The 20136-nt window shown below is 34.8% G+C and overlaps 4 protein-coding genes across 6 annotated transcripts in view; 1 reads left to right on the forward strand and 3 right to left on the reverse strand.

Annotated features, from left to right (window-relative positions):
- The first annotated feature begins 1811 nt into the window (after window positions 1–1811).
- On the forward strand, window positions 1812–3342 carry LOC142224968 (protein AAR2 homolog). The gene is made up of 2 exons (XM_075294746.1): window positions 1812–2080; window positions 2349–3342. Exons 1-2 carry the CDS (start codon window positions 1858–1860, stop codon window positions 3254–3256), a joined length of 1131 nt encoding a protein of 376 aa, XP_075150861.1. The 5' UTR covers window positions 1812–1857; the 3' UTR covers window positions 3257–3342.
- LOC142224974 (uncharacterized) lies at window positions 3292–3860 on the reverse strand. The gene is made up of 2 exons (XM_075294754.1): window positions 3643–3860; window positions 3292–3581 (listed from the first exon to the last, which is right to left on the reverse strand). Exons 1-2 carry the CDS (start codon window positions 3735–3737, stop codon window positions 3389–3391), a joined length of 288 nt encoding a protein of 95 aa, XP_075150869.1. The 5' UTR covers window positions 3738–3860; the 3' UTR covers window positions 3292–3388.
- Window positions 3861–4328: 468 nt separating this feature from the next.
- LOC142224953 (WD repeat-containing protein 36) lies at window positions 4329–7512 on the reverse strand. Its single transcript, XM_075294730.1, has 5 exons — window positions 6573–7512; window positions 6197–6518; window positions 5881–6135; window positions 5646–5822; window positions 4329–5583 (listed from the first exon to the last, which is right to left on the reverse strand). Exons 1-5 carry the CDS (start codon window positions 7401–7403, stop codon window positions 4388–4390), a joined length of 2781 nt encoding a protein of 926 aa, XP_075150845.1. The 5' UTR covers window positions 7404–7512; the 3' UTR covers window positions 4329–4387.
- A 6012-nt stretch (window positions 7513–13524) lies between these two features.
- Window positions 13525–20136, reverse strand: part of CCHa2 (neuropeptide CCHamide-2) — a 46267-nt gene continuing 39655 nt past the window's right edge. For all 3 annotated transcript variants that reach the window (XM_075294779.1, XM_075294785.1, XM_075294783.1), the window contains exons 3-4: window positions 19569–19816; window positions 13525–13944 (exon numbers count right to left, since the gene is read on the reverse strand). In XM_075294779.1, the coding sequence (XP_075150894.1) occupies window positions 13822–13944; window positions 19569–19816 (371 nt within the window). In that variant the 3' untranslated portion in view covers window positions 13525–13821. The remainder of the gene's footprint in view (window positions 13945–19568; window positions 19817–20136) is intronic.

Genomic DNA, 20136 nt, shown 5'->3' on the forward strand with positions numbered 1-20136 from the left:
CTATAATGGAATGTTTATTGTTAGATTTTCACCACCTATATATTTACTAGCCGATAATTTATCCTCAGGTTAATCACTAAGATGAGGAACCGGTCCTCATCTGTTCGGTATGCACTTCTAGCAAACATTTCCGTTGAAAGAGGTTCATACTGGCTTTTATCAATTGAACGACGAATCTCTTTTTAAAGCACCTCTAGCAGAAATTGCATGCCGTTAACGATGTTTCGCCATGTATTTCTTATGTAAACAATCGATAACAACGTTTCACGGAAGTTTCGTTACCAAATATAGAAATGATTTCTTATGAAATCAAATTTCATTAGACTCGTAACCATCGCGAACTGTGATGGGGAAGCATATCAAAAAGTACAAAATGTACATAAAAGTATTTTGCCATCACTACTGTTAGAAGAGCCATTTTATTTTTTGTGAAACGAGCAAGAGCTATTTTACATTATTAAACTGTGTATTAGAACAAGACAGATATAGTTCTAAGTTTACCACTAACTTATCGAAAAGTTCATATCATCAATGTAATCGAAAAGAATAAGTCTCAAATAAAAAATACTTACTTACTTACTTTTTGTGAAACGCCAAGCGCAACCAGCTTGTTATATTTTATTTAAATAAAAACGAAAATAAAGTTCTGAAAACATATATATTACGCTTAAAATTGTGAAAGGTATATGGTGAACAATTTTCGACTTTCCAAATAGAATAAAGTGATCGTTTTTCAAATATTTTTCCAGGCACGCTGTCTCCATCGAAAATAAACAAACTGTCTTATAGACGCTGCAATATGTAACTTGCTACTTAAAACTCAACATCATTCTTTTATTAATGCAAAAAATTATGTTAAATGTGATGAGATAAACCGAAAAATGTTATATTTATAAGAAATTATAAAAGTTTAATCAAATCAATAAACATCTACACAATCGTGTTTTACTTCACCACAATGATTCTTCTACAATTAAGGTGGGTATTAAGTTCGAGTTTTTTCACTAAAGTGAAAACTAAATCAGTAAGAAAAGGCATAAAATTATACATATTTGTTGCACATTTTATTATAACTTGATGGGGAATAGCCCAGAGCAAGTTTTCACAAAGTTTGTATTCCTTAAAAAGTATTATTAAAGAAAAGTAATCGTGAAAAAATGGCAATTTTAGCGGCTAAACTCGAACTTAATACTCACCTTTACATTAAAATGCACTTTTTCTGATAGTTTGCAGGGGTTCTTATTGGCGTCCTTCGAAATTGATCTAAATAGGCACCTAATAATTGCACTGATGAGAAACTTTTTCGTAGTAACTTGGCGTGGTACAACTTCTCAATAGTGACGGCGCTTTTCCGACGAGTTTTTTATGTCGTATATGATTGTTTTCGACGTAGTGGGGAGGCGCCCCCAAATTCAAAAAATGTTGGCAGGGTGGTAGCGATGAGGATGAAATGGAACTTTGAAATGATGGCAGGGGCGTTTCACAAAAAATAAAATGGCTCTTCTAGCAGTAGTGATGGTAAAATACTTTCATGTACATTTTGTACTTTTTGATATGCTTCCCCCATCACAGTTCGCGATGGTTGTGGTGACATTTACGAGTCTGTGGTAGCGATGAGGATGAAATGGAACTTTGAAATGCTGGCAGGGTACATCAAACATTTTTGGTCAACTGTTTCAGAGATGCCAATTTACTACACACTGTTACCACAAAAATGCCTTGATTTTTCCGAAATCCCTCGGAATTTTCCAATAAAAATGCATATAAATTTCATTGAGGATGTTGGCAATCATAACTGCGAACAGCTGGACATTTGCTATCAATAATAACAAATGAGCTGAACATAGACCAACAAACATGAAAACGGACAATAACGTTTCGATGCATATGGATCCTGATACGGCAAAAAATCTCTTTAATCATGGAGCCGTTCTTATCATTACTGGAGTTCCTAGGAAAACAGAATTCGGCATTGATTTGTGTTCTTATACAATTGATGAAAACTTCCGTGGCGTAAAGATGATTCCACCAGGTCCTCATCACATTTGGTGCGCAGCTACAGGGCCGTACGGTGATATAGGTGAGTTTCCCATACTGTCGAACGCATACTTTCAATCGACACGTTCCGTTTTCTAAGTCGTCATTGTTGAAACCAAATTCAATTCAATTTTGATGTTTTCTTCCTTGAAAACAATATGCTAAAGATTTGAAACACGAACTGAAGTAAAGCCTTAATACAGGCCTTAAAAGAACACAGATAAGGAAAAATAGAATAAAGTAATAATTTAAAGTGAAACTAAAATATTAATTTATTTCAACTTTATATTTTTTAATAATAATTTAAACAGCTCCCAGAGTTGGATTCGCACATTTCTTTTGCGAACAAGAAATTTTAGTAAAGGAGTGGGATGCGGACAATGAGGAGTTGAGAGACCGTCAGACAACAGACCCAGATTTGGAGAAACGAAGAATACGAGAGAATTTAAAAACTCTGGATAGGTATTTGGCGCCATATGATTTCCGATACTGGAATGACTGGCGTAAATTGACAGATACAGTCTCAAGGCAAACACTTGAGAGGTGCCAGCCATCTTTAGGTGTAATTCGCACAAATGTAGAATTACAATCGTGTCCAGATTCTGAAAGGCCTCGAGGTCCCATCAATGAAGTTCATCCTGCCATACAAGCAAAGTTGTTGAATAACGAAAACGATTTATTGCCACAATTAAAACCAGTAGAGGGTACCGCACCCAGATTTTGCAACGTTCCCGACAGAGTTCCTAAGGAATGTACACCAACTGACATTTCGAGACACTCTCTGGATTGTATTGAGGCTTGTGACATGTTATTAGGTGGGTTAGAACAACCCCAAGATCTAATAGAAGAAGTGCAGCTATCGTTTGCATTCTTCTTTGTGGGATATTCAATTGAGTCGCTAGAACATTGGCGCAAAATTCTGTTACTGCTTTCACACTCCGAAGATGCCGTAGTTAAATACAGACTTTTATTCATGAAGTATGCAGAGGTTTTGGTTTATCAATTGCCACGCCTACCCGAAGAGTTAATGGAACCAACGGAGCGCAATAGTGTTTATAAAGATATAAAATCACTATTGATTAATCTCAGTGTAAGTGGTCTACATAAAAGTGCTGAACATTTGATAAAAAAATTGAAGCATAGCATGAATTGGTCTTTCGACGGTTTATTGGACGAAAATCCTGAAGATATGCCCGTCGTGGTGGCTGATTGTGTTTAGTTTGTAAGAACCCCTTTAAATGAAACCAATTTACGTTTATGAAAGTAAGTACAGATAAAATACATTTATATTGAATATGAAAAGAACTACTATCCAATTGTTTCGTTGAGTCATGTTATTGAAATGATTTTTTTATTTATCTTTCTTTTCCTCCGGTTCTGAAGATGCAGGTGGCTCTTGATGCGAATTTTCTTCTCGATCGACATCATTTTCTGCTTCGGCAATTTCTTTATCCAAATCTAAATTATATTTGGCTGCCAACTCTTCCAACCGTTTCTGGTTATTCTTTAAGTAACCGGGTAAATAGAATATAGTCTGAACCATTCTTAAAAAAAAGGAAATTTATTTTAAAAATGTATATGAGAAGGGTGGAGTGCAAATCTAACTTTAATAATACATAACCCGAAATAGCCAAAAGTAAACAGGTTATAGAGGTCTTTAGCATGGTCCAGTAGTCCACAACGACTTGTTGGTGTTTCATCTTTCTGCAATTTCACTTTATCAGTGTATTAAAAAATCCCAAAACTATACCCTAGAAACACTTTGAAACAAACTCCTCTAGGTGATAATAATTTCAAACTGATTATTAATTGAAAGTCGTCATTTGAAAATGGTTTGTGCAGTAGTGACAAGTCAGTCTAATTGTAATTGTCGCCATGGATACAATTGCCCTCTACTAATGTGGTGGGAAAATAGATACACATATGCTTCCTCCTGCTTATATATATATGTATTTGGACACTTAGCTAGGATTGATTGCCCCAACCACCCACACATTTCGATTATGAAATCTATATAATATGTTCTAGTAATGTGATTGACAACTTGCAAGGCAATAATTATATGTTAACCTACCCAACAACCCTGGGTGACAACAAGTGGCTAAACCATTCATATAGCTATGTGCAGAACAACAACATATAGAAACAGTTTTCTTTTTATTTAGAAATTAAAAACTTACAAACGTATAGCAATATAGTTTATTGTACAAAATTTCTTAAAGACGACACCACAACCCTGGGTGACAACAAGTGGCTAAACCATTCATATAGCTATGCAGAACAACAACATATAGAAACAGTTTTCTTTTTATTTAGAAATTAAAAACTTACAAACGTATAGCAATATAGTTTATTGTACAAAATTTCTTAAAGACGACACCACACCCAAACCATACATAAGATGTTCTTCAATTTTCTGCCATGTAGTCTCCTGGACTTTCGATAACTCATCGAGAGCTTTTATTACTTGTGGAAATTCTATTAGATTAGTTCCATGCGATCGTAGAAAAGCACTTAAATAGGATTGGGCCAATTCAAAATTATTGTTCGATTCGAGCATGTGTTGCAAAGTTTTCAGAAACTGTACCATAGCTTTGATTGTTCCTCCACCGAGAGGATGTAAAGACTTTACCTCAAAATCAACCATTGAGGGACCCATTTGTTTGAGAAATGTAACTGGGCGTTCATAATCTCCGCTTATGGCTGTATCTTCAAGGATTTTGCCAAATGTAGTAAGATTGTTTAGATTTGAACTTTTCAATATTCTTGAGTCGGGGGTCTCTTCGGATTTGGCATTGGAGATATCGAATTTCATCTCCAAACCAGCGACTGTAGGTAAAAAGAAAGGAGCCTGTTTAGGTGCTTTGGGTGGTGCTTTAGGTTTGTTGCGTTTTTTAATAATTTCCAAATCTAAAAGATTTTGCCATCTGGATACGGCTACTCCAGACATGGTGATTAAACCGCTTGACAACTGCTCTGGGCTTTCATATATGAAATTAACTTCTTCGCCAACATCCTCCTCTTCATCACTGTCGCCATCATACACATCCATGTTCAACTCTTCGACAGCTTCTACTAGGTTTAGTTCATCCGCCACATTTGTTGGCAGACCAACATATGGAGCTGTTGAAGTGGGATTAATGGAACGCAAGGAAAGTTGGTTAAACAGCATTTTATTGGCCCACAAGTAAATTCCCAGATTATTTACATGGGCTGTGGCAAGGAAATCGCCCGTGGGCGACATCGTAAGGGATACACATGGTCTTTCGACTCGGAAATGGTCAATCATGTAAGAAGATGGTATGTCCCAAACTTTTATAGATGCATCCATAGATGCAGATATTAACCAACGGCTGTCTGGGCTAAATGTGATGTCATTAATTTTAGCCGAATGACCTTCAAATTTGCGTACAACAACTTTGGTATCCATATCAATCACCAATAGAACAAAGTTTTCCAGAGCCACGGCAATCATAGCACTTTCACGATGGCAACGCATAAGTGTAATACCATCCGTTAATTTTTTAACCGCAAAAGGCTTGTCAACTAGAAATGATATAACATTTATTGCGTCTATATTTTGTATGAAATATTTCGCAAAAGCTTACGTTTCTCCTTGAAATGCCAATATTTTAGAAAACCATCACTACATCCTGTTACAACCATCTGACTTAAATTGTCGCAAGCTATTCCACGTATAGCAGCCGTGTGTGCTGGTTTTCCATAGCTGGCCCTGTGAATTCCAGATTGTATGTTGAATCTTTCTACTTCTCCATTTGAATAACCTGAAGGCAAAATATTTAAATATTCACAATTCACTATTAATTGTCAAAGTTTCCTTACCAATGAGGACAAAATTGCCACAATGGCTGAGTGTAACGCATGTTGTTTCCGTTTTGAAGTCTTTTCGAAGTTTGTTAGTGAATTGTTCAGGTATTAATCTGTGTTCGCCCATACGATTTTTATGGAATGACCAGGTAGTGGTTTGTATTGTTCCACAGTGTATAGCAGCAATATTGTCCCATTCTTTTTCTCGGGTTAATTCTGTTGTGAATTCGATTATTGGTGGCATGCGATGGTTATCCTCTTCGAAACGACCTTAAAATAAACCAACGTTATTGATTTAAATTGAAATAACGTTAAAAGGTATGTGTCATACTTTTCTTTTTGGACGATTTCTTGTTGTAGCTAGCTTTTCCCATAGTTTTATTCAAAGTCTCTGATATTGTGCTAAATGTTCTAAGGGAACTATCTTCCCCCGAAGACAATATCGTATTACCCATCATCCCATGATAGCGAATACAAAGTGGGGGAGCAGTGTGACCTTCGCGGATACGCAGCATACGTGCCCCACCATCAGTCATATCGAAGATCCAGAGTTTCATTGAATTGTCGGGGGATGTTGTCAACACCAATGGCTCATTCGGTAGACATATAACAGTTGTAACCGAATCTTCGTGCGCCTGCAATTGACTGGCAATCTAAGAAGAAAATTATTTTATCTATAACTTTCGTTAATATTATTTCAATTTTACTTTTTTCTCCTCCAAATTCCAAAACGCAATATAACCATTTGTACCGGCAGTTGCCATAATAGGGGGTCCATCCGTCCTAAAAGTTATTTTTGATACTGCTCCCCAATCTTGTTTGAACTCCATGAGTATTTCATCATATTTTAAATTCAACAATATTGTGGTACCGTCTTGATGGCCAACCGCGACTACATCTATAGCTGGAGCTGGCTCAATGCATGTTACACGACTGTCATGACCATTGAATGTGTATACCAAGTGATTGTCCTTTATGTTCCAGATTTGAAGTCGACCTTGTTTAGATCCCAATACTATCTTATTAACATAGGTAGGTGGGTGTGCAATAGCTGTAATTTGAAATTCATCTTGTTTAAAGGGTATTTCCAAATATAAGTCCTCCTCCTTAATGTTCCAAACTTTTAAAATGTTCTCTTCATCAACAGCTACCAAATGTCGATTAAAAGGCAGCAATAAATGAACGTTTTTGTTGTGACCCCTGTAGATATGTCTCACATGTTTGCCAGCCCTCCATGCGTATATGCATTTATTGCTTGCGGTATAAATATGCCAGCGATCAGTAGCCATGGAAGTGATTTCATCTGGATGCTGCCCGCTAACATGTAGTAATCGGAAGTGGCTAGCTGTGTACACTTGGAATGATCTTCCAATACATGTGGTAATCAAATTATCTTTACGTCTTTGTATATAACGAACTACGGCAGGGACATGATTGCTGACATATCCCAAAGCCCGATTTCTCCGAAAAATTACACTGCTATCGCGTTGTTTCGTTCGCAACCGCTTTGCTACCTCAGCCTCACTTAAATTTGTCATTGCTATTATCTGCAATAATTCAACAGTTATTATTTTTTGAGGAAATGGGAAAATAGTTTAATGAGAAACACGCGGATCAGAATGTTTTTCTTGAAAATGTGACAGTTACAACGAAGTGTTAGTATTGCCAAGTACAAATAAAAAGACAACAGCTGATTCAATTGTTCTAAACACAATTCACATGTTATAGGAATGTAATATTTTAAAATGCTTTCACACATTAGTTGTGGTTTGCTTTCAATCAATATGCCAAACATTTGAAAAATGCTAAAATTCAAATATTTTTCAAACATTTAGTGTAATATTCAATTGTTGAGAAAATCGCGTTGTCAACAAAAAACAGACACTACGAGGGCGGTTCGGAAACTTCTTAGCCTATCAATGAAAGAGAATAGTTAGTTTTTCAAAAATATTTTTGCTTTTCAATATAATCTCCTGAAACAATACACTTAGTCCAACGTTTTTCTAGCAATTCTATCCCATGATTAAAATAGTTTTCCTCAAGATCTTCAAAATAGTGCTTTACAACTGGAATTGCATCTGCATTTGAGGTAAAACGCTTGCCAGCAAGGATTTTTTTTAGATTTGGGCCCAAGTAAAAGTCACTGGGAGCTAAGTCAGGAGAATAAGGTGGGTTGTAAAGCAACTCGTACTTTAATTCGTTGATTTTAGCCATTGTTAAACCACTCTTGTGCGCTGATGCGTTGTCTTAATGAAAACTTATTTTTTTTGTGTGGTAAGCCAGGATGTTTTTCTCGAATTTGTACATTTAATTGATCCAAAAGGTTGCAATAGTACTCTGAATTTATTGTTTTACCCTTTTGCAGATAGTCAATTAATAAAATACCTTTGAAGTCCCAAAAACCCGTTGTCATAACCTTACCAGCCGATAGAATTGTTTTTGCCTTCTTTGGGGCACTTCCTCCGTTCTTTTGTCTCTGGAGTATCCGTGCCAACATTTTTTGAAATTTGGGAGCGCTTCTGAGAATCCCTACTTCGTCAAAAACAGTCGTATACGATATATATAGAAGTTGTACTACGCCAAGTTACTACAACAATGTATAGCATGAGTGCAATTATTAGGTGCCTTTCTGGATACATTTAGAAGGACGCCAATAAGAGCCCCTTCAAACAATTAGACAAAGTGCATTTTAAGGTAGTTGTAAAAGAATCATTGTGGTCAAGTAAAACACGATTGTTTAGATGTTTATTAATTTTATTAAACATTTATAAATTCTAATAAATATAACATTTATACGACTATCACATCACATTTAACATGTTGTAGCGTCTATCAGCCAGTGCTTTTATTCCCAATGGAGGCAGCGTGTGTGGAAAAATATGTGAAAAACTATCGCTTTATTCCATTTGGAAAGTCAAAAATTGTTCACCAATATACCTTTCACAATTTTAAGCGAAATAACTATGTTTTCAGCTCTTCATTATCACTTTTATTTAAATAAATTATAAGAAGCTAGTTGTGCTTGGTATTTCACAAAATGTAAAATGGCTCTTGTAACAATAGTGATGGCAAAATACTATCACAGTTGGCGATTGTTGCAGTGTCACTTACGAGTCTGTGGTAGCGATGAGGATGGAATGGAACTTTGAAATGCTGGCAGGGATAGTGGTGGATCCATGTCTGATCAACAGTTATGAAACGACGCTTAAAATCCATTTTATTCCGCTTAAAACGATCCAAACAAGCTTGAGAAATGTTCATTCGTATACGTTTTTGATCGACTGCTAACAAATGCGGCACCCATCTTGCAGAAACCTTTTTCATCTGTAGCAAAATTAAATGGACTCGATCATTTGAGATGCCCACGATATTAGCAATTTCACGCACTTTTATTCGTCGATCATTTAATACCATATCATGCACTTTGGCTACAATTTCTGTTGTTGTTGCTGTTTTTGGACGTCCACTACGTGGTTCATCTTCAATGCTTGTACGACCACGTTTAAATTCAGCAACCCAATTTTTTACTGTTGCATATGAAGGAGCACTTTCACCTAACACATTCACCATATCATTATGAATTTCTTGTCCCGATAAACCTTTTTTATGTAAATATTTAATGACAGCACCCTTTTCTAATTTTTCCATTGTAAAGAAATTGCCGATGCGTCTTTTTTGAACACATGTTTCTATATGAAGGAGTTGCCAGATCGTAACAAACACTTCACTTTTTCTGTTTATACCGCGCTTTATGTGCTAGGCTAAGAAGTTTCCAAACTGCCCTCGTATACTGTAAATAAATACATTACTCTCAAGAGTAAAATTCAATAAAGCAGCAATAGTTTCTCCACTGCAATCCTCAAATTAAAAAGCATCGCTACCATTTGTATACAAATCAATTCCACTTGTAACATAACTGAAAGTCAATACCAAATTTCTAGGAATTATTCAAATTTTGCCGGAAAATGCTAAATCCATTTTAGAAAAATCGATAATATTTGAAAATATTCCACAGCAAGATTATTTATTTGGGAAAATATCACAAACTTTTTTAATTCACATTCACAACACTGAATTCGGATCACACCTTTAGAAGTGATGCGAATTCAGTGCAGTGGGCTGTTGGTGGACATACGTCCTATGACAAGTTCATATTACAGTCATCGCTTCTCCGCCAATTTTGCACCCTCCCCAGAGGCCTTCCTACGCTTATGATGATGAAGTGTTTTTCGTATGTATGATAAGCTTTCTATAATAAAGGAAGTCAGAATTATCATTTTATACGAAATTGTACTAAATTTGAGGAAACTTGGTTTTAGTTCGGTTTTTGTTTATTTTTACGAATGCTTTGTTATCAGTGAATAAAATTATCTTGTTCAGTTGTAAATTCTTATACCCCTCGAAGAAAACAGTATTTGTAAAATTCCATGCCTTATTCTAGTTAATGAAATATGCCTAAATGCTTTCAGTTTAGGATTTTTTTTACTGAAACAAGTAAACTTTATTGTTTCACACAAAATGAATGGAAATAAAATGGCTAAACAAAATCGATAAACTTTTTTCCTTTAGTGTTGAAGGCACTTTTTTCTGGGTGTACAAACACGGTATTAATTATGGCAATAAATATTTAGGTTTTGGACGTCACCGTGGAACTGAATGAAAAGATAGTTGAGTGGTAAGTTTCAAACTGGCCAAATGTAAGGGAAACTGATTGGAATAGGTATAGGGATACGTTCAATATGATTATACCGGTACTACCATCCGAGCTCTGGGCTGAGCAGCACAATATTCACCTAATATGGGTGCCTGGCCGTAGGAACATACCGGGGAACTGCGAAGCGGATGAGTTAGCAAGGCTAGGGACAACCTTAAATATTCCAGGGGAACTAGAAACTGTTGGTATGCCCTTAGACACCTGCAAGCTGCGTGAGAATGCTGTTACGATGGCAAACGTTCAATGGGAGAATTGCAAGGGTTGTAACGACACCAAGCAAATATGGCCCCATTTAAACTTAAAAATAACACTAGATATGCTAGTGTTCTCGAGACGTCAGATATTACTCCTGATATCTGCTATAACGGGTCGCGGCCTGATAGGCATCTTGTGTGAGTGTCCTGCATTTTGTGTAAGGCGTAAGCAATTTTTTGCAAAAACTTTTGGCACGAAGTATAATGACTATTGCATGAGCTGTCATGATGCAGAGGAAAAGGAATCAATAAAACACATGTTGTGTGAGTGTCCTGCATTTTGTGTAAGGCGTATTTAGGGGCATATAGCTTTAGATTACTGGCGGACCTGGAAAACGTTAACTTAAGCAGTCTGCTAATGTTTTTGGAACAATCTGCTTGGTTCAACAGAAGGAAATAATCGAGGTTCAGCGGTTAAAAGTACACCCTCACAAAAAATCGCTTCTGTAACATATACTCCCAAACATATTTTGCTTCAAGCATATACATTTTTGGGTATTGCCCAAACATTTATATGTTTGATCTCTTCCAATATATAATATGTTTGAAAGCATATTGGTCTAAACAATATATGTTTGGGTAGTCTAAGTTCCAAACATTTTGTATTTTTGCATCCAAATTCAATAATGTTGTCTTCCAAAAAACAATATGTTATTATGTGAATATATAATATGTTTGGAAGCATTTTGCACCCAAAAATATTATATGCTTAAAAAAAATTCTTCCAAACAATATTGTGCTCAAAATTTTATTTATTTATTTATATATTTACAATCATAATGAATTATGAAAATAAACAGGTAATATAGGTGCTAACAACATAGGTTTTCGACCTGAATGCTCAAAATTTTGTTTCTGCCTAATTGTATATTCCCTCACATCTTTCTCACTTCCACGAGATTTTTTAGTTCTTAGCACCTTTTTCTGTAATACAAACATTGTAGAAGAAATTATTAAATTTTATGATTTTTTTTATTTTAATTTTACCTTTTGCCGGACGGGGATTCGAACAGTGGACCACACAGTTTGTAAGGATCAAAGAAGTAGCTGATCAATTGCCAAGGGAAAATAAAATGTTAATTTTGTAATAACAAGCAACAACCACCAACTTAATTCAATATCGCTCCCTGTTAAATAGCGCTCCAAGCTACTAAACACATATATGTTTATAGGCTATTTCTAAATTAATATATGTTTGCATCCAAGCATATTATATTTACAAACATTTTATGTCCCAAACATAATATGTTCTAACATATTAACATATATGTCCCAAACATGTTATGCTAGCTTATGAACATTATATGCTTGCACTCAAAAATATTGTGTTTAAAAATTTGTGTTCCAAACATATAATGTTTATAGCCAAACATATGAAAAACAGTCTTTTTCATCCGTGTAGAAGTGTCCATATGTAATAGGTACTTTTAGTTAATGTGGTATCACAATGGACTGAATAGTCTAAGTGAGCCTGAAACTTGATCGGGCTGCAACTTTAACCTAACTTAATCTAACCATCCGAGCTCGATATTAAATGGATTGACAACTTTGAATGTTGATCAAAGGATACTTAGGTTGTTAGACGAGGACAAGGGTCTAGGGGTAAATCCTGCAAATACAGGACTAGTCATGTACTGCAAAGAACGCAGGATTCTCACGGTTAAGCCCATCTTAGGGGTATTGGAATTGCCTTTGCTGAGTGCGCAAAATTCCTTTGGTTAATTTGGACAGGAAGCTGGAAAATCGGTAAAAGTGGGGACTAAACCCGGAAATTTTTCATTTGCCGTACACGGCAGTGTTTAGACCTATAATGCTTCATGGTATTGTGGTCTGGTGGCCGGTCTTCAGAGGCCGACAAGTCTAAACTTCATCGAATGTCGTACCTGTGTATCTCAGGCGCATTCAATAGGACAGGAAAAGATTCCATTAATGTCATGTTTCATCTATTTCCTTTAGACATATTAGCCAAACAATCAGCTGTACGGTTGCGCAAGCTATCGCTGAGGTCGGAAAAAGACGCGATCACAATTCGGTCCTCAAAATAATGCCAGATGTGCTAAACGTAGTAGCAAAACAGCTCTCCGACAAAAAGTTTGAAACTCTAATTTCCAACAGTGAGGCGTGTTGCACACAGACCCCGGGTAATAAACGTTATATAGATTTCCACACCAATGGCTCCAAATTGGATGGACAAGGGGGTTGGGTCGGAAGTATATTCTAAAGACCTAGAACTTCGAATAGCGAAAAAATAGCGATAAAACTAATTTTTTCGCTGCAAAAACTCGGGTACATAATTTCCCCGACCATGTTATGGTGAGTGAAGTGTACTGCAGCATGGCTACTTTTCATAGTAGACTTAAGTATTTGTATTTTTTTGGAGAATAAACATTATGTTGCTATTGTTTAACAAAGCGTGGTGAAGCTTTATTTGATTTTTATATATATATTTTCTTTGTTTTTTATTACATATATACAATATATTCGTAAAGAGTTTCTAAGTTTTTTTAATAATATTTTCATATAGTCTTTTGCTTTCCTTAGTTATACACAAAAAAGTCTATATATTTATATATATTAAACATAATCACGGAAATAATTTTAATTATTTTTTTATAATTTATATTAACTGAAATTTTACCAGCCCATTTTCTGTCATATATCAAATAGTATATGTACGAAAAAAAACTTCAGTTATTTATTCTACATTTTTTCGATTATTTCACAAGCAAGTTTGTGACCATTTATATTCGTTTTTATTATTTGTTATAATGAATGTACTGAATCATAGTTGTGTGTAGTAACATTTTGCTTATTTACAATGTTGGAACCATTTGAAATAAATTTATTTTATATAGTAATAGCTTGAGCTTGGAATCGAAGGAAACATGCATGACAATATTTAGTTATTAATCTCCCTTTGGCTTGCTTATGATTTTTATTCTTCTTATATATAAACTTTAACTGGTATTTATGTTGTATTACTTGATCTTAGTAGGAGATGTGATTGTTGTTTATTGGAGGATTGTTTTCATGATTAAACATTTCTCCCGATAAGGGGTAATCCATGTCCGACAAACGTTCAGCAGATGGTCTTCTGTGGGTATTTCCGAACTGTAATGAAATTGAAAAATGTGAACATGAGTATAAGTCTAAGGATGTGATAGTTGCAAAATTATTTAAGTATTAAAATGCCTAAATAGATATTAAAACGAAAGCAGGGGGTCCCGAGTAGACTTTTCAAATTTGGAATAATGTACACACGGAGTCTAATGGGTAAAATACCCCAGAAAAAAAGCGTCGCCCAAAAATGAGTGAAAATGTTCTTTTTGGATCTGGAAGTGGTGGTGACGTAGAAGCGATAAGTTTAACATGGGCTTGTCATAGGAGGAATGTCCACCATTTCAACAGCATTTGCACTGAATTTGCATCACTTCTTAAGGTGTGATCTGAATTCAATGTTTTGGATGAGAAGTAAAAAAAAATTCTGTGATATTTTGACATATAAATAATTTATATATTTTTTGTGATTTTTAATGCATTTTAATGGTTGTCTGAAATGTTTGACCTCAAATCCTTCCAAAAATTCACAATTTTTCTAGAATGGATTAAGTATTTTTTTTTCGACAAAATTACATTTGAAACAAAAAAAGTTAAAATTACCCATTAAAAATATGAAAAAAAAACACTTATAAAAATTTTAATTTAATTAAAATAAAGAACATTTTTGGAAGTGCTTTTTTGCTGGGATATGCACTATGACCTGTTTAGGTTCTTTTGCAAAAGATTACAATTTTGTTGTGAAAATTACGCCACACATAGAGGCTGCTGTGATTGCCCTCAAAAACAGAGTTGTATTTTGTTGTTGTTGCTGAATAGAATAAATGAATGTGGACTAATTTCAATGTTTTCATCAATATTTTATGCCAATAGAACAGAGAAATCAGGAAAAAACGTAAATGATGTTTTTATATTTTATTATTTTTTTTTTTTGTGTTTTAATTCATTTACTGTGAAAAGAATATTCCAACAAATTTAAAAAAAAAATCTAAAATTTTGTTTGGGAGAAACGATTGTTGTGTACACGTACACGGAGAATATATTTGAAAAAAAAATCAAACAGTGAAATCCTTTCTAGTGATAATTTATACGAGGGTTGCCTTTTATATTTCGGGATTAGTGAACAACAAGTATATACGGCCGTAAGTTCGGCCAGGCCGAAGCTTATGTACCCTCCATCATGGATTGCGTAGAAACTTCATCTAAACACTGCCATCCAGAATCGAATTACTTAAGTTGCGGTAACGCTTGCCGATGGCAAGGTATCTTAAAACCTCCTAACACCATCTTCTAAATTGTATGTAAGTCCATACGTGGTATATATTAAATCAAAAAAGATCGATCCAATTCAGTTTGACAAAGTAGACACACAATTTTGACAAAATTTTCTACAGAAATAAAATTTTAGCAAAATTTTCTACAGAAATAAAATTTTAGCAAAATTTTCTATAGAAATAAAATTTTCACAAAATTTTCTATAGAAATAAAAATTTTGACAAAATTTTCTATAGAAAGAAAATTTTGACAAGAATTTCTACAGAAATAAAATTTTAACAAAATTTTCTATAGAAATAAACTTTTGACAAAATTTTCTATAGAAATAAAATCTTGGTAGATTATTTTTGGCTCGAGTGGCAACCGTTATTATGAACCGAATAAAATTTTAACAAAATTTTCTATAGAAATAAAATTTTGACAAAATTTTCTATAGAAATAAAATTTTTGGCTCTAGTGGCAACCATGATTATGAACCGAATAAAATTTGAACAACATTTTCTATAGAAATAAAATTTTGACAAAATTTTCTATAGAAATAAAATTTTGACAAAATTTTCTATAGAAATAAAATTTTGACAATGATGAAAATTTTATTATGAACCGAATTAAATTTTAACAAAATTTTCTATAGAAATAAAATTTTGGTAGATTATTTTTGGCTCTAGTGGCAACCATGATTATGAACCGATATGGACCAATTTTTGTGTGATTGGACCAATTTTGGTATGGTGGTTAGCGACCATATACTAACACCACGTTCCTAATTTGAACCGGATCGGATGCAATTTGCTTCTCTTTGAGGCTTCGCAAGCCAAATCTGGAGATCGGTTTATATGGGGTCTATATATAATTATGGACCGATGTGGACCAATTTTTGCATGGTTGTTAAAGACCATATACCAACATTATGTACCAAATTTCAGCCGGATCGGATTAAATTTGCTTCTCTTTGAGGCTCCGCAAGCCAAATCTGGGGATCGGTTTATATGGGGGCTATATATAATTATGGACCGATGTGGACCAATTTTTGCATGATTGTTAGAGACCATATACCAACACTATGTACAAAATTTCGGCCGGATCGGATGAAATATGCTTCTCTTAGAGGCTCCACCAGCCAAATCTGGGGATCGGTTTATATGGGGGCTATACATAATTATGGACCGATGTAAACCAATTTTTGCACGGTTGTTAGAGACCATATACCAACATTATGTACCAAATTTCAGCCGGATCGGATGAAATTTGCTTCTCTTTGAGGCTCCGATAGCCAAATCTGGGGATCGGTTTATATGGGGGCTATATATAATTATGGACCGATTTCGACAAATTTTTGCATGATTGTTAGAGACCATATACCAACACTATGTACAAAATTTCAGCCGGATCGGATGAAATATGCTTCTCTTAGAGGCTCCACAAGCCAAATCTGGGGATCGGTTTATATGGGGGCTATATATAATTATGGACCGATGTAAACCAATTTTTGCACGGTTGTTAGAGACCATATACTAACACCGTGTACCAAATTTCAGCCGGATCGGATGACATTTGCTTCTCTTTTAGGCTCCGCAAGCCAAATCTGGGGATCGGTTTATATGGGGGCTATATATAATTATGGACCGATGTGGACCAATTTTTGCATGGTTGTTAGAGACCATATACCAACACCATATACCAAATTTCAGCCGGTTCGGATGAAATATGCTTCTGTTAGAGGCTCCACAAGCCAAATCTGAGGGTCCCTTTATATGGGGGCTATACGTAAAAGTGGACCGATATGGCCCATTTTCAATACCATCCGACCTACATCGATAACAACTACTTGTGCCAAGTTTCAAGTCGATAGCTTGTTTCGTTCGGAAGTTAGCGTGATTTCAACAGACGGACGGACGGACGGACGGACGGACGGACGGACGGACGGACGGACGGACATGCTTAGATCGACTCAGAATTTCACCACGACCCAGTATATATATACTTTATGGGGTCTTAGAGCAATATTTCGATGTGTTACAAACGGAATTACAAAGTTAATATACCCCCATCCTATGATGGAGGGTATAAAAACAAATATTAATCATTGTACAGTTATGTACAGTTGCCTTTTATATTTCATAGATTCCCATATTGTCAATAATTTCAACCAGCATACTTTGCTGTACCCAAACATTGTTGGCTGTTATCTACACACAAAAAAATTTCACGAAAAATTTTCCAATTAAAATTTTAATTGAGTTTTAAAAAATATTCAATTAAAAAATTAATTGATTCAACAATTTTTTTAATTGAAACAAAAATCAATCACAAAGATAATAATATCAATTATTTTTTTAATTGGCCTTCAATTAATTTTTTAATTGATACTATCATTTCTGTGATTGAAGACATTTCAATTAAAAATTAATTGGATCAATTAATTTCGTGATTGAATCAGAAAAAATTTTTTTTGTGTGTATGTGAACAAATGCGCATGTGTATTGTCTGTAGGCAGAAGTGTTATCAGCGGTCTACCTAAATATAATAGAACCATTAGGGCTGATAACACACAGATGAGTATGCTACGCAAGCGTATAGTAATAAAATCCATGTGAAGGATTTTCCACATGAACAGATAGCAGCAAACACTTAGCTATAATTAGAATAAGAAGTATTTTACTTTCTAGTATATAAGCCATTGTAAAGTTATTAATAAATTGAGTTTCCACTAAACCATCGTGGCGAGCACATCGCTTTCTTTTATTCCTTCGCCTGCATCTTTGATGTACAAATAGGAGTCGTTGTTCAGTCATAGAAAATCAGTTTATTATTTTTCAATATATTCCCCACACTTTCGCATGCTTTGGAACCAATTGTCGAAGCACTTTTCCTACTCTGATTGAGGTATATCGGATTATGAACGTATCAATCGCTTCTTCACGTGTCTCATTTCATTTTTATACGTACGGAAATGAAAAGAAGTCATGCCGCGCCAAGTCAGGACTATTCGGCGGATGACCCATCAAATCGATATTTTGAGAGCTCAAAAATACAGTAGAACTGATGTGTAAGAGCTCGCATTGTAGTTGTCAAAAGTGATCCGCCTTCGGTGATTGGGTTTCCTGATTTCTTGAAAGACAACTGTGTACCACTCAGAATTTACTGTGGTACGATTGCAACTTTTCCCAAAACAATAGGTGATCATTTGCTTGGAAGTGCTTCGTGCGCGAGTAACTATTATTGGTTTGGACTCACACTTATACAGTCGAATGCTGTTTACTTTCGGCCGAATACACATAAATCCACGATTCATCACCTGTCACGGTGTCTTAGATTTGTTTGGAACCACCGCGATCGTATATTTTTTTGTCGGCCAAATGTTCATGCAATATTGAATGTATGTTGGTTCCACCAATCTCACGATAGGTCTCATGATGATCTTGCAATAACATATCACTTGGTTCACAGCATCAATTTATAGGTAAAAGTTTTTTAGTCGTAATATCTTTGTCAGTTATATACACGACAGTAATGTTCGAATTACTATCGTGTATATACCTGTAAATATGAGAAAGCCTTTCTATATAACATATGTGATAAGATACAGATATTATGTGAGAAGAACCATCTATTTATTTAGGTAAATGACATGCAGGAAAATCAAGATCATCAAAAATAAAATTGATAGGAAGTCTCATGTCCATACAAAAACCAACTGATATAAACTGTGTACACATGAATGTTTTTGACTCAAAAACTTTAGAAAATATACAAAAACCGGGTGATAAAAGCAACTTATAAAACAAGCTTCAGTTCATTTCAAATTCCACCAATAGCAGCAGTAATGAAAAAACGGTTAATAAAAATTTCAAAAACTGTGAAATTGAAATGTGTACATGTTTAAATTAAGTTCCCAGTATCTGGCGAAAATAGTATATTTTTAATGGTTGCTTTTCCTTAATATATAATTTTATAGAAATTAAACTTTTTGAATTGGTGCTGTGGATCATTCCCCTTTAAAGTTATATTGAAATGTTCAAAAATTTATAATTTTTGATTTCAGTTGCTAAACTAAACTACTTAGTAGCCACCTCTTTGGAAAACTACTGTGCTGCAGTCGTGAATTCAACTTCCAAAAAGGATCTTGCCTTTGCTCATCTAAGTACAAATTTGGATAGTTCCTATTTAAATTATTCACACATTACGTCAAGCTTTACGATAGTGCTGTAAGTGGGCAGATTGCAATACTAGGGTTGTCCAATCCCGTAATATGAAAGGCAACCCTCGTATTATTATTTTTGCTTTTCTACCATTAGGTTAAATAGTATCTATTTATAGTTGACTTTACAAAAACGCTAGTATGCTATCGATGTTCCTGGTGCTACTCATTGCAATTATTATTACATCAATTGATTACTTACCCAAGATTTCATAATTTTAATTAATCGGTATCTGGGATATGATTCCAGGTCACCATCTATAAGTACATTCGCCTCACTCGGATACATTTGAAACATGGAATTGGGATGGTGTTGTTGCGATGTTTGCTGCTGCAGCTGATTCAAATCATTCTGTTCTGGACCTGTTGACAACATATCGGGCATTGGGGAATTTAAAGAACGTTTGCCATGTCCTCCATAGCATGCATAACCATATGCATTACAGCCTTCTGAAAAAGGATAAAATAGGAAAACGTTTAAACACCCAAATGAACTCAAGTAGATGGAGAATACATTAAGGAAAATATCAGGAAGACAGACAAGGCAAATTTAACAATTCATCACTTAAGGCTAAAAAAAAAAAACTGGGAATATGTTTGTAAGAAGCAAAGAAAAAAAGTATGTCGATATACTTGTAGGCAACTGTCTCGTATATTGGATAAAGGATAGACTTCAATGCTTGTAAGATAGACCGTAAGCCTATTATGCTACGAACCTGCATAATTGAAATATTCGGGTAAGTCCAATTTAAATTTTAATAAGTTTGTAA

Source organism: Haematobia irritans, chromosome 1, assembly GCF_050003625.1.
Source record: "Haematobia irritans isolate KBUSLIRL chromosome 1, ASM5000362v1, whole genome shotgun sequence".
Classification (NCBI taxonomy): domain Eukaryota; kingdom Metazoa; phylum Arthropoda; class Insecta; order Diptera; family Muscidae; genus Haematobia; species Haematobia irritans.

Excerpts from the sequence above, each read along its gene's own strand:
- LOC142224953 (XM_075294730.1), bottom strand. The coding sequence starts at position 7,403 with ATGACAAATTTAAGTGAGGCTGAGGTAGCAAAGCGGTTGCGAACGAAA. Across the intron at positions 6,136-6,196 it reads GAAATCGTCCAAAAAGAAAA|GTCGTTTCGAAGAGGATAAC; the intron begins GTATGACACATA and ends GTTTATTTTAAG. Across the intron at positions 5,823-5,880 it reads TGGCAATTTTGTCCTCATTG|GTTATTCAAATGGAGAAGTA; the intron begins GTAAGGAAACTT and ends TTTTGCCTTCAG.
- LOC142224968 (XM_075294746.1), top strand. The coding sequence starts at position 1,858 with ATGAAAACGGACAATAACGTTTCGATGCATATGGATCCTGATACGGCA. Across the intron at positions 2,081-2,348 it reads AGGGCCGTACGGTGATATAG|CTCCCAGAGTTGGATTCGCA; the intron begins GTGAGTTTCCCA and ends TAATTTAAACAG.
- LOC142224974 (XM_075294754.1), bottom strand. The coding sequence starts at position 3,737 with ATGAAACACCAACAAGTCGTTGTGGACTACTGGACCATGCTAAAGACC. Across the intron at positions 3,582-3,642 it reads TCGGGTTATGTATTATTAAA|AATGGTTCAGACTATATTCT; the intron begins GTTAGATTTGCA and ends CTTTTTTTTAAG.